Source organism: Anolis carolinensis, chromosome 1 (assembly GCF_035594765.1).
Source record: "Anolis carolinensis isolate JA03-04 chromosome 1, rAnoCar3.1.pri, whole genome shotgun sequence".
Classification (NCBI taxonomy): domain Eukaryota; kingdom Metazoa; phylum Chordata; class Lepidosauria; order Squamata; family Dactyloidae; genus Anolis; species Anolis carolinensis.
In genome coordinates, this window is record NC_085841.1 from 120,949,140 (window position 1) to 120,966,559 (window position 17,420).

The 17,420-nt window shown below is 38.1% G+C and overlaps 1 protein-coding gene across 4 annotated transcripts in view; it reads left to right on the forward strand.

Moving 5' to 3' along the window:
• impg1 (interphotoreceptor matrix proteoglycan 1) overlaps positions 1 to 17,420 on the forward strand; it is a 108,769-nt gene that overhangs the window by 66,683 nt on the left and 24,666 nt on the right. For all 4 annotated transcript variants that reach the window (XM_062981573.1, XM_062981563.1, XM_016998304.2 and 1 more), the window contains exons 9-12: positions 1,197 to 1,217; positions 6,583 to 6,830; positions 8,552 to 8,616; positions 11,875 to 11,956. In XM_062981573.1, coding sequence (XP_062837643.1) covers positions 1,197 to 1,217; positions 6,583 to 6,830; positions 8,552 to 8,616; positions 11,875 to 11,956 — 416 coding nt within the window. The remainder of the gene's footprint in view (positions 1 to 1,196; positions 1,218 to 6,582; positions 6,831 to 8,551; positions 8,617 to 11,874; positions 11,957 to 17,420) is intronic.

The window sequence follows — 17,420 nt, forward strand, 5'->3', positions numbered from 1 at the left end:
TACATTAGCCCAGGATTCTTCTTATTCAAGAATCTTTCAATGCTCAAGAAAAAAATTTAAACAATTTTTCAAATATTTCTGAATATTTTTTCCATCTCTAGCATGTTGTTGCAAGATAATCTCTCTATACGTATGACACTGGGATCTAATTCCTCTGACTGATTGTTGATTATTATATTGATTATTATAAATGGTAAATTATTTTATTTCCCCATTATTAAATTGGTATTATTTTAGACTCTTAAATTGTCTCATATGCTTTAAATCACCAATGGATTTTTTTTCAGTACGGCTCCCTGAGATTTTGCAGTATAGGTTGGGATGTAACTCTTTCATAAACAAATGAAGATGAGTGTCAAAGCTTCAGCAAAATGCCACCCAAAAGGATGCAAAGATGTCTGCTCTGTACATTTTTTGAGAAAAGAAACTTTATCATATCATGAATTTCCTTGGCTAAAGTGATCTATGAAGGTTGGGAAACAGCTGTAGGGTTATATCCAAGATAAAGCTTTTTTATGTGTCTATCAATAAACATGAAATTGACTCTTGGATTTCCTGATAATGTCCAAAAGAAAGAGAGAAGCATTCTCAGGTAGGCACTCTATTGGTACAGGCAAAGATGTCCTCCTAAAGCTGTGTGTATATGCAGAGGCAGCTAAAGCGCTCCATATTTGGTATGAAAGAGCAACAAGGCAAACAAAGAGAGGACAGTATTACAAAATGTCATGGCAGGACATGGCCTCAAGAGAAGTGTGCATCGTCAGAACAATTATTAGGTCAGGTTACTATGGCCTCGATTTGAATGGCAGCCAAGCAGAGCCGATCCCGGGTTCTTCCTGGGCAGGGGAAAGGGACAGATTAGCAGCCGCTGTGATGCAAATGGTGATTCTAGATGGGAGGGAGACTGGACAGAACAGGAGAAAATATTTAGAGATCTTTCATCTCATGAAAGATTCTATTTGCCACAAGAAGGGAGAGGAAACAATGATGAAGAATTGTAATGTCATTATAATCCAGGCTTCCTCTCTGGATTACACAATGAGTCATGAGTCCTTATAAAGGCTACATTAACAGTCCATTTAAATTGGTATGTTTTATCCATATTTACGGGCTTTAACATTATTGTATGTTTGTCTTTTCTCTCCCCCTCTTTTTGAAATGTTCCAATCTGTCTATCTTGGTATGCTGAACTGAAGACAGAAGAAAGAAAAGGATGGGTAACATTTCCTGTTTTGTAAAGATATAATAGTCAATGTAATATGACATATTCTGCAATTAACCATGGTGCCAATGTAAAATAATTTTCCTAGTATTAGGATACAGAAGCCAGAAAGCCTAGGTACACTACTTTAGCCTAGGTCCCTCATCATATTGAGGTCCAAAAAGCGGACAATAGCGGGGGAATTCACCCGCAGGCAGCATAGCAAATCCAGCAGGCAGTAGGCGAACCCATCGTCCCATGCCCTGCATCACCTGCATCACTCCCTTACCCATCCTTCCTGGTTTCCCCCTGTACTCACCCTATTATTTCCTGTGAGAACAGGGGAAGACTCCAATGTTCTCTAGGCAGCATCCTAGGATGCTTACAGGACACTGGAAGCACAGAGCCACACCGGAAGTAGCCCTATGTCATCTGATGGGCTCTGGGAGGCTCCATGCTTCTAGAGTCCTCCAAGCATCCTAGGATGCTGAAAAAAGGTAATGTGATGAGGTCCTAAGACTCTCTATTGTGTGTACATAATTATACTAATAGGAACAGCAAAATAGACAATGGTCTGGTTTTCATGTAATATTAAACCATCATTTTGTGAAGCACAGTAGCTGAGTGAAGCCTTGAGCTCATACTGAAAAAAAAAAGACTCAGGGCCCTACCAGACTATCCTGTTATACTGTTATTCCAGTTTAACTGCCATGGCAACATCCTGTAGGACCTAGCATTTCTAGTTTAGTGAAACCCAAGAACTCCCTGGCTGAGGATTTTAGATGCCCCTTTCTAACCTGCAAATCTCAGGATTCCATAGGATGTTGCCATGGAAGTTCAACTGGAAAACAGTGCTATAAGGGTGTAGGATAACTGGGTCCTTAGCCATGTGTACTTCCCTGGGCTGCCATTATGGACAAAATAAGAATCCTTGTTTAAAGCAAGACTGGTTATGAAGGTGATTTATATCTTCCCTGGATTGTGCAGAGCTTTACCACTGATCTCCCTTGACATTTTCAGCCCAAATTTCCAGGGGCTGCAGGCAGACCACACTTTGCCCATTGCTGGTGTAAAATGAAAAATCTAGTACAGTATGACCCTAGTATACATGGGGAACACATTTCTGAACTTACTGTGGAAACAGGAAACCATGGACAATAGCGAACCCTATTGAAATGAATGATATCCACCAAAGATTACCATAGAGCTGCCCTAGAAGACCTAGAAAATTTATCAAGAAGTATGCTGCCTAGGAATTTGATAGGTCCTCCAATGCAACTCCATGGTAACTTCTGGCAGAGGATACTGGAAAATTCTTACAGAGGACATATTTTGTCAGATGCAGGTAGGTGAAAGCACAGTAGGTACTAGTTCTGTCAGTACAGGGATTGTCCTGTTTCTTAAGCAAATTAGTCAAATAATTGAGGGTTTCTTTTTTATTTCTTTAGCAATGAAGCAGTGAATTGACTCTAAGTTTTCATCTGAATTTTAACGGTGCTATCTAAGGAGATGAACTGGTTTGGGAAAATCATTGCTGCACATTTCATAGTTCGCATAAAGTTCAAACAAACTCCAGTGTGAATGCACTATCCCATTGGCGTGGAAGCTGCCAGTTGCCGCTGGCAGTTGGAGAATTCTTTAAATCATGATTCCTATTTTATATATAGCAGCAAGATCAAAAATCAGAGAAAGCAAATCTAATTCCTGGCAAGTTCTCCTCCCTCTGAGCTCTGCAGGAGGAGGAGAACAGTGGAGGAGAAACATGTTAGCCTTCAACTTTGCTATTACTTGCATTTATCCTAATTGACGAATTCTTGATTCTTCATTCTCTTTTTTCCTTTATATGGCCATCAGGCATAACAAACCACAGAATGCTTCTAATATTTACCTTGTCTTCAGATACGTTTATGGGAGCTAACATTGAGAAAATACCAATCTAAATACAGGTATAGATCTCCTTAGAAAATGCCTTGCTCTGAGGGAAATGGATTTCCAGGCTACCTTCATGCATCTTTGAAAAGCCGCTGGAAGATCAGATCTCATTTGACTCATAAGAAAAATTGTCCAAGAGAAATATTTTTTTCAGAGGCCTTAGGTGCCTACCAAGTAACTATTGATTTGCAATGTATAGTATAGGTCTGGACTATTTTTCAAGCTTGTTTTTCCTCCCTCAGCAACTGCAAGATTTTTTGTCATATAATGCTAGAGACATAGCACATTCTAGTGTCTCCCCCTCTCTTCTAATGACCGCAATTGCAGAAAAGTTTAAAATAAAAATAGTCAAGGCAAGGAAAAAGCCTAGGTGTTTTCAATTTGAATGGAGAAGTATAGACATTATAGCTTTGAAGAGTTCCATTCTGATACTAGACAGCTCTATTTATGTAATTGATTCTGAGATGGATATGATTGCACCGCTGGCATGGTGACACATTTTATCATGTTATTGACCTGGAGCTTCCTTAATCTTTAAAATTAGATGCTGTGCCACTTCCATAAAATGTTTTCTTTATATACATTAGGCTTCGTGGCCAGATGTGAATCCTATTGGCTGTGCATCCTGTTGGATTCTGTATCTGCAGATTCAACTATCCATGGCTTGAAAAAAATTAAACACTTAAAAGAAAAATCTTGATTTTGCCATTTTATATAAGGAACACATTTCATCATGCCATTGTGTATAATGGGATTTGAGCATCCACAGATTTTCATATCCTGGAACCAAACCCCCAGTGGATATCAAGGGCTCACTAAGTGTTAAAGGAAGATACATAGTCAATCTTTCTTAGCAGGGCCAACACAAAGAATTTAGTTGCTTTAGGTAGAACAGAGCCTCCACTTAACTAAGTTAAGGTGCATTCACTGCATTGTACCCCAAGCTAACAGCATTATTTTGATGCAGGGCTCAGAAAACCACTTGGGCCTTCCTTTCTCTAGCAGTGAAGATACAATAACATCTAGTGAGGTCCACTGGAACCCTCTCATGACACCCACATTGTATTGTCACTTTTAGCTTAAATTTAAAACCTGCCCTGTTTCCTCACTATTATTCTTGTATGTGAATCCCATTATAAGCTGTGATCCCCACAGTGAGGAGATGTAGCATAACAATTCCACGGGCAGGACAATGGCATATCTCTTCTCTTCTCTTCTCTTCTCTTCTCTTCTCTTCTCTTCTCTTCATGTAAGCCCATCCTTTCCACGCTATCCACCCCTGACATGGTCATGTAGTGGCCACTGGAGAGCAAGGGATTCAGGGAGGATTTTGACTGATTTCTTCCAACCAGACACCTGATATTGAAAGCATCCTAGGAAATGGATGTGATCATTGTTCATCTGGTTACACCAGAGTGGTCGAGTGTGAAAAGTTTGGAGGATTCATTAATGTCCCCCTTGGAGGGTTGCACTTTCCTTGCAAAAAATTAAAACAATGGTCACAATTGTTCACAGACAGCCTATAAAGGGCAGGGGAGGCAACCATGATTTAGGCCCCACTGTGCCATTTTAGGTCCAGAAGAGTTTTGATTATTTCATGAGGCGGGCACCAAATTCTAGCTTCCAGAATCACAGAGTGTGTTACAAGATGCCAGCCACTGAATAACCGTATTATTCTATTATGTAAAAAATACACTGATGCATCCCATTCTTCCCTAGAACTCATATACGTCTTCTCTAAATAGAAGTACAACTGCTTCTGTTTTACTGCTGAGCTGACCCTCCAAAATCTGAATCTAATTATTACAGTAGCTTTGGTCTAACAGAATTACCATGCAATAGATGTAGATGGTTTGTTTGGTCTAGGATTCCCCTGTTTGCTGGGTTTAACAATAGCTAATAATGAGAGTTGCATTCTTGGCCACTGGAGAGACAAATGTTTCTAATGTTTGACAGCTATGGAATCGCCCTGCCTTTTAAAGTAATACAAAGTCCTCTTGTGTTTGAAAGGTTCAGTCAGGGAAATTATATACAGTAGAGTCTCACTTATCCAACACTTGGTTATCCAATGTTCTGGATTATCCAATGCATTTTTGTAGTCAATGTTTTCAATACATCGTGATATTTTGGTGCTAAATTCGTAAATACAGGAATTACAACATAGCATTACTGTGTAGTGAACTACTTTTTCTGTCAAATTTGTTATATAACATGATGTTTTGGTGCTTAATTTGTAAAATCATAACCAAATTTAATGTTTAATAGGCTTTTCCTTAATCTCTCCTCATTATCCAACGTATTCGCTTATCCAACGTTCTGCCAGCCCATTTACATTGGATAATCAAGACTCTACTGTATATATATATATATATATTTAAAAAAATACTAAATATTTTAAAAATTAAATAAACCAAGGTATTATAGGAAATAATTCTAATTTATATATTTATTTTTTAGTTGTATGATAGATGCTATCATGGCCAGCAGCCCTAGCCATTTTGCAATGCTCTACATTTTCCAATGAGATACGTATTCCCCTTATGATTGCTTTAAAAGCATTCCATAAAATCTCTTATTTTATTTGTGGTTGTCTATTTATTAGAAAGAATTATTGAATCTGTTGCGTAATGACCTGTTTATCCTTTTCATTCAAAGTTACTTTTGTGTTGTATCTTCATTTCCTTGCGGATTTCCTAGCTGAGTCTCCTAATTTTAACAAGAGAGGAACGTGATCTCCATCTAAATTACAGACAGTTCTACCATGTCTTTTCTCATTCCTAGACTAATCTTTACAACATGACCCACTTTGGTCATCTTAAGACCCAGCCTCATGATTAGTCTATGTTGAACTTCCAGTTCAACAATGTCATCTTCTCTCCTCTCCATCATCAATTATCAAACTTGTGTCAAGGACTTTCTTTCTGAGGTCCTGATTCTGATTGTCACAATCTCTCCTTGACATGAAAGTCTAGAAACATTATTCCTTCTCTCCAGTTGGAAACTGACTGGCTCTCCTCCTCCCCATCCATCTGCTATCTCTTAATGTGGGCTAGGGTGGCATTAATGAACATTTCTACTAAAACTACATAATCTTATAGACTACATACCAGTTACAGATCTGTAATTCTGCATTTTGAATCTGTGTGGTACTTAATACCAGCTGTAGACATTTTGATGCTTGAGGCAAAAGTCAAGATAAGAATCTTGGAAAGGCATTTGAATTTTATTTCTACATTGGCAACAGAACATCTTCCACCATACCTGAAGGCTGTAGGTGAGCTTAGGGTGTGTGGAACATGTGATGGAGTAACAGCTCCAACAATATACAAGCACTACATGTCCCCTCTAGTGCATGCTACCTGAGGCAAGTACCACTCTACCACTTACCTGGTAAAGTAGACCCTACTGAAGCCCTCCTAAAGCACCATTTATTTCTTCATGCACTGCAGGACAAGCAGCACCATTGCACGATATGTCGTCAACTTTGAAAGAGATGAAAGTGAAGTGAAAGGCCTTCCGGATGAGATCTCTACTATTGGGTCCAACAAAGTTGAAAGTGAAAAAGCTCCTCTTGATACAGAGGGGGAGATACCGGCAGTCAAACCAAGCGTGACAGACCTTCAGCAGATGGTTGCCATGGCACTACAAGAAGATAAATCATTATCCATGGACCTTGGGACACTTCAGTTTACTGATGGTCAGTTGGTCAGAATTTAGTCTTGGAGAATAAGCAGCTTTATACATAGAACATAGATAAGTTACCTTTTAGAATCCCACCAAATCCTCCAGACCAGACAGGATAGCTATCAATGGCCATGCTGGGTCAAGAATTCAGGGAACTGTGTTCAAAAAGCAACATTTGTAAATTCTAATATGCAACTTCCTTGCCCTCTAGGCTACCACGGTTCCTGCAAAAATAATTAGATAATCACATGGCTTAGCTGTCTTGGTTATGCACACCAAGTGACTAGGACTAAATAGCTAGAGCTGAGGATATTTTCCTCCCAGAAAATGTCTGAGACTTGTGTTTTTCTTGCCCCACCCAACTTCTTGCATAAGAAGAAGAACAATAATTTCATAGGTTTTTCACAAAAATCTGTTCACCAGTTTTGATGGAAAGTGATATTTCCCCTTCACCCAATAGCACTCCAGGATGACAATGGTACTAGAGTGCTATGAAGGATGCAAAATAGAGTCCAGGGGTCTTTTTCTAAATTATAGCTCCATGATTCTCCTGTAACATCTATCATTCTGTCCTTTAGAATCCTAGGATTTATAGTTCATGGTGTCATGTTTTGAATTCTTATTCAGGCAGCTCTAGTGCCTCACCAATCTACAAACCCTCAGATTTCATAGGATCAGTCATGGCAATTAAAGTGGAATATTAATGCTATAATTATGTTGTGGGAAAGGGGTCCAGGTTACTAATCATCTGAGGAGGAAGTTCAGAGATGTGACAGTGTTGGTCCATTAGAAACCACCCACCCATGTCTTCTTTTCATGACTTCACAATGTTCTGTATCCTCTGAAAATGCCTCGGAATGTGTTGCAAATCAGTTGGAGGTTCTTCTGATTTTTAACCCAACCTGTGGTACTTTTCAGAGAGGTACTGAAAATGCATTTTTTAAATTTAAAAAAATGAATATGCCAAAGAAATACAAAATCACAATAGCTGCTATTGGCTGATATTTCCAACTAACTGTATACCCAGGCCTGTTGCTGCAACATATGAGAAATGTTGTCAACCTGAGAGATTTGAACTTAAATACTACATATATTCATGTATAAATCAAGCTCATGTATAAGTCGTACAAAATTTGGGACCAAAGTTATGGATTATGACATAACTCATGGATAGGGGAAAGCAAATCTGTGCAGAGAGGGGAAGGCATCAACCTTATTTTAAGGTCAGCTAATCTGGCTGCAACTACCATTTCTCTACTCAGGCATTCAAAAAGGGCAGGAATAGTGCCACAGTGGAGAAATAGAAGAGTTGGTACTTCTTTTTAGACTATCCTGGGACAGACTAAGCTCTTGCCTTTTCCCACTCTATTCAGAGAAAGGCGTGGTTCTTTTTTATAAGAATTAAGGCCCAGTACTCATGGATTTCGAATGAAGATTTTTGGGTTGATTTTTTAACTAAAATTTCTAGACTTATACATGAGCATATGTATAGGGCAGATTTTTCCAATTAGTGTGCTCAGAGAACATCCAATTCTCTAGAGTTAAATGTACCCTGTTAAAAAGTAAATGAATATTGGTGGACAATTTTAGAAGTCACTTCATCACAAATGTGTGTCATATGTGAAGGCTGAAGTTTATAGCACATCTTCAACACTTTGATCAGTAATCAGATTCTTTGTACAGAACTTAAGTAGATTTACTTGGAAATGATCCTTTGCATTTGTCTCTTCTAAGCCGAGGTTAGGCCATCTAGTGACGCAGACAACGCACTCACTGAAGCTGCAGCTGGACCTGGATTGGTGAGTAAATACCTTCACACTTTTATTTCCTCACAAGGTAAGATTTTTATGTATACACATCTATCTCACCAGCACAATAAAATCATTACAAACATAAAGCCTTGATTGTGAATAGGATACACATCCTTCAGATACAGTTCACATTCTACAATTATTGCTTTTGAGAAAGGACATGGCTTCTTCTCTTTTATCTATACCTTCTTCCCATTTATTTTTCCTCTGTGCTATTATTGTTGTTGCTATTATTTTTACTATTAATCAATATTATTTTATTGATATATATACTCATTTTTCTCCAGTAATAAAACTCTAGGAAGCTTATAAATGATTTCAAGCAGTATAGATTAAAAACATACTCCCAAAATATCCAATTTTAAAAATACCCTATTTTTATTACACTATTTACTCAGATCTAATGTGCCATCAAATCTAACAAGCACCTCAATTTTAAAACCCTGAAACCGAAAAAAAAGTATTTTCTGCCGAATGTAATGTACAACACCAAACAGTGCACTCTTTGTAATTTGGCCCAAAAAGTGCACATCACAATCGCTGCACATTTAGAATTCCTTTGTTCAAAATAAAAGTGTTACAGCACCAAAGCTTCCAGTGATAGAAAAGAAAACCTTGAGGTGCATCTATGTGGTATAATGAATCTACTTTAATTGCCTTGGTTCAGTGCTATGGAATCCTGGGGTAGTTTGACAAGGTTTTGAGCCTTCTCTGCCAAAAGAATACTATTGCCTCACCAAACTACAAATCCCAGGATTGCTTAGCATTGAGTTGTGGCAATTAAATGAGAGATGAGATCCTTCAAAGAAAAGTTCTAGGGAAAGCTTCTGAAGCAGCTTCTCCTTTTGCTTTGACTCAGCACTAAGATTACTGTATAACACAAATTTAATGTCCACCCCAATTTTGGCAAGGGGATTTAACTTTAAAAGGTGAGCATTAGATTCAAGTAAATATATTATATATGTATATATTGTATATGTACAGGCAGTCCCCAAGTTACAAACATCCGACTTACAAACAACTCATAGTTAAAAATGGTGGTGAGACAACAGGAAGTGAAAGACATCTACTCCTAGGAAGGAATATTCACTCTTGGAAGAGTTATCACGGGGAAAAGGTGCCTTACTGCAGCTTCATCTCCAATCCTTATTTTCAGAACAAGCCAAATTTTTCAAAATCCAATTCTCAAAGGGACAAAAAGTGAGGTGAAATCTTCTGAACAGGAGCACAGACAGCAAAACAAACACCACATAGATGTTAACCCTTCCCCATGCTTATAGAGAGAGAGACAGAGCGAGAGATTTACATACTCATACAGATACACATACACACACACACACACACATCTGGAGTTACACTTAAAAATATACCTGTTCCAACTTACATACAAATGCAACTTAAGAACAAATCTACAGAACCTATCTGGTTCATAACTTGAGGGCTGCCTGTATATAAATATTTGATTTTTTTTAAACAATTAAATAGTTTAAAAATAAGTTTTTCTTTTTTTTTTTCTTTGACACTGCTTCACAATGTTTCTAATTACAAAATATGTAACACCCACAAGGTATCAGGGTAAATATTTATTTGAATAGGGTGTCTCTGACTTTTTGCCCAAAAAATAAAAATGTGTTCATGATACATGTTTGTGTGTTTGTATGTGTGTGTTTGAATCCTATGGAACTACTTTGTAGGATTTAAACTCTATTATTTCAATTGGTGTGTGTGTGTGTGTGTGTGTGTGTGTGTGTGTGTGTGTGTGTGTGTAAAAGTTTGAAGATTGTGAATTACAGATTGGCAGCTACTGGGACCCGTTCACATTATAGATTTATAGCACTTTGATTCCTCTTTAACTGCTATGACTCCATCCTATAGAATCCTGGAACTTGATATTCTGGGTGAGGGGCATTTATAATTTTCAGTCAGAAAATTTCTCTGATGCCTTACTAAGCTACAAGCTTCAGGATTCCATAGGATGTAGCCATGGCAGTTAAAGTGGAATCATAACGTCATAATTGTGTTGTGCAGAGGTTCTGAACCTGTGGGTCCCCAGATGTTTTGACCTTCAACTCCCAGAAATCCTAACAGCTGGTAAACTGGCAGGGATTTCTGGGAGTTGTAAGCCAAAGGGACCCACAGGTTGAGAACCACTGCTGGGATGTGAAAGGGTCCCTGGTTTACAGCAACAGTGGACCTTCTGGGGCCCATAGGGGTTAAATTCCACTACTTCCTATGGATGCCAAAACAGTGGATGGTCACACCTGTGCTATTAAATGATGTTCATGCTGATTCATTACTATGAGCATGTTCACATCATCAACATTTTAAGTATAGGATCCAACACACCATCGTTCTGAAGCCCTTGGATTGGGAAGGTCCACACTATATAGAAAGCAGAGCTTGGAACCATGCTGGATGGAGGTTTTAGGGCCCTTCCACACAGCCCTATATCCCATAATATCAAGGCAGAAAATCTCACAATATCTGCTTTGAACTGAGTATCTGTGTCCACACTGCAATATATTCCAGTTCAAAGCAGAAAATGTGGGATTTTATTCAGCTGTGTGGAAGGGGCCCCAAAGTTATAGATACAAATGTAACATTTACAAGCTCTTATATGATCCTAGAGCAAAGTAAGGGTCATTGACAAGTATATCAATTCAATGCATATATTTTTATAGAAGACACATGCTACACATGTAAAACAAAGGCAGGAGTCATGTGGTCTTCAAGATGCTGATGGACTACAAGTCCCATTAGCCCTAGACAGCAGCACTAATGGCAAGGAATGCTAGGAATTACAGTCCAAAATATGTGGAGGGGCATGTGATTTTCACCCTGACTTAAAACATTTTTGTAATAAATAACAGAATGTGCAGCGTGGCCCCTAATTTCTATAACAGTGAGTGACTATTAGTTGCTGCTCTCTACCCTCTACTCTTCACTTCTTTCTTCTATTTCTCTTTCTGGTAGACGTCTGATGTACCACTGGTTTATGCAAGTCCAGCAACTGTCACAGAATCTTTTAATGAGATTGAGGATGCAAACCTCATTCTAGATTATTCAGTGCCCACAGTGCCTTTCAATGCCTTGGATGGTACTAGGGTTCCTCCTTTCAGACCAGGAGATCTTGATGCACCTCCTCCAGCAGACCAGTCATCCAGCAATGAGTTAATCCCAGAATATTCAGAGATGCCAAATGAACAGTCACTCACATCTGCAACATTTCCCGCTGGTATCTTTCAGGAAGTTAGTGATCAGAAGAGCGAAGATGAGCGGATGCAAGACCAGATCTCTATCATAGACTCACAGATCATCCCTGGGGAAGGTAAGTTGTCATGTAACTTGCTAAACAGGAGATTGCTTTGTTATCCTGTTCAACAGAAGCCAGAAAACAGATGTCACCCATACATTTACTCAAATGTTCATAAGTGTAAATGTTTTCTGACCACTTTAATTGAATTGCACAAATAACAATGTTTAGTCTATATATTCCACATTTCAAATATTCCAGAGTCTTAGCATAAAATATATCAATAACATTGGAACATCCTGAACGGGTGAGAAAATATTGAGTGAGATAATATCATTCTTGCCATATGAAATCAATGAATAACAGCACTGCATGCAGAACGCTTCTTTCATAATCCAAACCTGAGTAGTTTTAATACATAGGACAAAAATGTTCAGTTGCTTCCCAAGGGAATTCATAGATGTGTATAAAGATTCTTTCTGTTTTCTTCAGCATTTGTGAAAGAGCTAGGCTGAGTGACTAAGGTGTTTATTGTTATTTGACTGATTTCACTTTTAAAAACATTTTGTCTTGTTGAGTAGGCTAGCTTGATCTTTTATTGGATTTCTTGTTAATTTGAGCATTTAACATGTCTATGACTTTTCAAACTTACTTTCTCCCAAGATGTTATTACTTAGGTATTAGATCTGTAAGTCGTCTGAAAAACAGCGTATTACCTGTGGCAGTTTTGAGGTGAGAGAGGATCCAGGATTTCTGTCTGTCTTCACTGTAGACAATAAATGAGTCAGGCTAAAGTAGGTTACAATATCAGCAGCTTGCCTCAGTATTTTCAGATGCAGAACCAAACAATCTTGCTCAGGGGAAGAGGCCAAAGAAAAGTGCCAGCTTCAGATAGTAGAGGAAAGATATACCGGGCAGAGACAGACTGTTGTGGCAGCACCAGGACTTTTTGGTCTCTCTTTCCCCAAGATGAAGAAGAGACTCCGGTCAGTAACTGTGAAAAAAATATAAACATCTAAACCCTACCTCTTCAAGTGGTAGGAGTTTTATTTATGGGCAGTTCATGGTTGCAGCAGAGATATAGACATTTCAAATCAGGTCCATCTTTCTTAAACCGGTATAGTGGAGGGAATTATGGGTCCATGGGATGGAAGTCTTCAACATACAGGGAATGCCAAACTTGCCAGGTGCCCCAGATGAATACAGTCCTTTTCAGAATAAGATGTATAGAGGGAAAGTTTAACAAACTAGCTTTTATAACAGTGCTAATTGTTTGTGTTCACTTTTTTAAGGCTTGTGTGACAAAGACTCTGGCAGCAAATGATGAAATCAAAGTTATACATTCTGGGAGTAGGGCGAGATCTGTCATAATTCATTCCACTGAAAGCAGAGTGACAGCAAGTCTCAGTCTATCTTTGTCTGTGATACATTAGCTGCATTTCTCTTATCTGGCTTTCTGGTTTGGCAATGAATCAGGTAATAGGGCTCCATCACATTCTCTCTGTTCCCCACCAGATGTTTCCTCTGTCTGAGTACAGGCAGATGATAAGAAGCAGCTAGCATTGCATCTCTGTATGTTGTGTATCTTTGAAAATAAGAACAAATCCATATTAGACATTGGGGACAAGAGATCCACATTGGGGACAAGAGATCACTAGCCATTCATGTAGCTTCTGTCTTCCATATGTTTGACACTGATCCAAACTGTAGAACAATACTTGATACTATACTGATATATCTTAGTTTATTATAATTATTATACGCTTTTGAATTTATAGCCAATAACACATTGCAATCTGTTTAGCCCAAATATCAGTGTAAGGATCGAATCAACATAATCCAAGTGCCAGAGCATCACATAGTTTTCCACCTTACTGTTCTGGTGCAACCCTTAATGAGAACAGTATCTATAACCTTTTTGCCATGTTGTCCATTTTCACTCTGACAGTTTCACTCTTTAATGTGACCTTTTTAAAACAAAAGGAATCTGCATTTCTAGCAAACACGTAAGCCTGCATGTTCCACAGATAAGAAGCATAAGTGATAGTTACTGAAAAATAAAAAGCTGTTTAAAGAATACATATTTATCAGTAATAATTTGATTTTCCAAGGCAGACAGCCCAGTTAATTCATGTAAATGGCTCCATCTCTTACTGTTCTCAAAATGCTGAACAGATCAAAACAAATATGATTTCTTTATAAACAACATGTATATTGCCTGTGGATGGAGGCAGCCTTCATTTCTATCTCATTAATCCGTTGACATAGTCACAAATTTGCCTTGTGTTCCAGATTGCTGGGTTTTAGTCATTTCCTTTGTTTTCTTTTGCTTTGTTTTGGACAGGCTGGCAGATTTTAATGCTTTTGGCTATTTAACCAAAGAACCAGAAGAGGGTTATTTTTCTGATATAATTTGGAACAAATATTTTGCTGAGAAACATGCTTCCATTCTGTTCTGATTTATTCTCAGTCTGAGAGTGTCCATGAACCAAGGGAAAAGTGTTTTATATATATGAACCTTGCCACTTTCAGGTCAAAGGCACTCAACATAGTGCTTAGATGGTGGATTTCAAAAAAATTCAAGAGCCCACATTCACCCTGGGCCCTTCCACACAGCCATATAACCCAGAATATCAAGGCAGAAAATTCCACTATATCTGCTTTGAACTAGGTCATCTGAGTCTACACTGCCATATATTCCAGTTCAAAGGAGAAAGTGTGGGGTTTTATTCAGCTGTGTGGAAGGGGCCCTTGTCTAACAAGTTGTCACTTCTCTCCAGTTTTCCTCCCAAACAAATGACCATAGAGCTGAGCCACCTATTAAAGGGACTCAATGTCATGGAATTATTTAACAGAAATTGAATATTGTTGTATTTTCCTAGTGCATACTATATTATCTCAACTAATTGAGTCTCAATTGAGTTTCCTTATGAAAAAAGTGGGATATAAATAAACATAACATTATTATTTTTATTTTATTTTATTTTATTTTTACCCGCCTCTCCCTGCAGCTTGAAGTGGGTTACAGCAAAATTTAAAAAATTAAAAAATATGAACATTGCAAAAATTCAACAAATATACATATTTCTATAAAAGATCCACATTACAACTGCATTTCTATAAAATACATACACAAACAAAGTTTAAGATTCATAGTTAAAAACTGACTGGGTAGGCCTGCCAGAAGAGATGTGTTTTTAGATGGCCCATGAGGTCTCTTCCAACTCTACTATTCTATGACTCTATGACTCTAGAGAACTGTTTCTCAAAATTCTGAGAATAACTGTAGTCTGCTTTTGCATATTTATGGAGGGAATTTCTTACTGAAATATGAATCATACAACATTTTCTTTCATTCCCAACAATTAGCGGAGTGTCAGATTACTATTTTGTGTGTATAACCACCACAGAGGGAACATGTCACACTGGACACCACTGCATGCACACCTGCAGAGATGAAATACTTCAGGGCTAAAGCATCTGTGAGTGTAGGGTTCTGCTGCAGTGGATGTGTGAAGGCATTTCAATACCCTGAAATCTGACAGTTTTCATGCTATTTTGGATGAGCAGGCCATACCAGGGTTAGCACTGTGGTTCAGTTATTATTTCTTTTCCTTTTTGTAAATTCTCTTTGATCACATGCTGACAAAGTTACTTTGAATATTTTCATCAAGAGTTCTGCAACTCATTCTGTTTGTCAGAATCATTCTGATGTGTTAAGAATGCTCTGTGTGTAGCCACTGCTTTGAAAACTGAAAAAAGTTATTTACCTTTTACAAGAACTTCATCATATATCAGTGGATAGCAGATTTGACATCAAATCTGGAGGATCCCAAATAATTGTATCATGTATTGATAGATATAAAATTTGACATCAAATCTAGTAGATATGGACTGTATCCATGTGGGCATAATATAATATTGCTTCAAGGCTAGACTACTTTTCAGCTCGGGTGGTTGAAATATTGGAGGCAACATTAGATAGTTTCTATTCTGCTGATTTGGTGGAAACAACTACAACTGCTATCAGTAACACTGGTATTAGAGATTGGATTTTGGAATAAAGTTATTTAAATTTATGTTCAGATAACCTACATTTCAGTATTGGTACATTCCTAGTCGCACCCCCCCCCCTCTAATTTTACAGCATTGGGGGTTTTTTGTACCAAAGAAATCTAATATTTGATCCCTTTGAGACAAAATATTTTGTATAGGTTCTTTTTAGAAATAAAGCCAAAAACAACAAATAGTGTCTGTTAAAATAAAAATAAAAATAATACTTTTTGCAAAATTCTTGTCCAAAACAGATACTGGCAAAGTAGTATTAAAGACATGATTACTCGGAAGTATTGGTCAGGGCTTATTTGTATGCAAATGCACATAAAAATAGTACAGCCATCAGGCACTGTCATGCTTTGATTTATAGGCCCAAATTAAAAATCACATTTTATCAAAAAGGTGTCATGTTGAGAATTCACTGACTAAATCTGATGGTACCACCTTTTCTCCTCCACATTGTCATTAGAAACATATGATTTTACCCCATATTTATGTACTCCCTTTCTCTCAAACATACACTTCATCCAGAAAAGATCTCTTTCCTCTAACAGCTACATGGTATATGCACAGTATAGATAGATCGTAGATATAGACAGACATTCAGCTTTGTATCCATTTGTTTCATGTTTTCAACTATTTTTACCCATCCTTCCATCTCATTAATGCAGGGATAGGCAGGCGCCCTAGAGACCCAGGGAGGCCTCAACCTAATTGCATACAGCTCTAGGCCTAATTTCAAAAGCCTTCTGCTAATTATCAGTTGAGGCCTCTGGCAAGAGCACATTGTCCTCCTGGCAGTCCACTGAGGGCAGAGGGAGAAAAAGTGAGAAAGAAAAAGACAACTTTTGAGTTCTTGTTCTGCCTACTATTTGCTCCACCTCCACCCATTGCTTTAGTAGATTGTACCTAAGAGAATGTGACCCTTGGCAGAGAACGGTTATCCTCTTCTGAGTTAATGAGATGAACAAAGCAATTAATCTCACATCTAAAGGCACATCTGACACTCCCATAAACATCCACAAATGAGCAATGCAGTTGTGTAACAAAAGCCTTATCTGGTAACATTCATGGATATCTGGTAGCATTCATGGACTACTTAGACATGAGTCCCATTTATTCACATTTATCATCCATGCACCATTTCTCCTAATGGACTGATGTAGATATTAAATAACTGTAAGAGATAAGACTACCATAAGCCATATTCCAACCTTCTACCCTTCAGAGTTTTCAGAGTGCATATCCCATCAGCCTATTTCAACATAGTCAATGGTAAATAATGACAGCCCACAATGCCTGGAGGGGAGATGTCATAACTTGGGAGGGAATTTCATAAACCAATGCTCATAGTACTGAGCGGAAGTCCCACCTCAGTCCTATCCTACATTCTGAAACCCACCCCCTAAGTCAGGGATAGGAATTGTGTGCCTTGCAGACATTGTTTTACTGTACTTATACCCCTCCCTTCTCACCCCCAAAG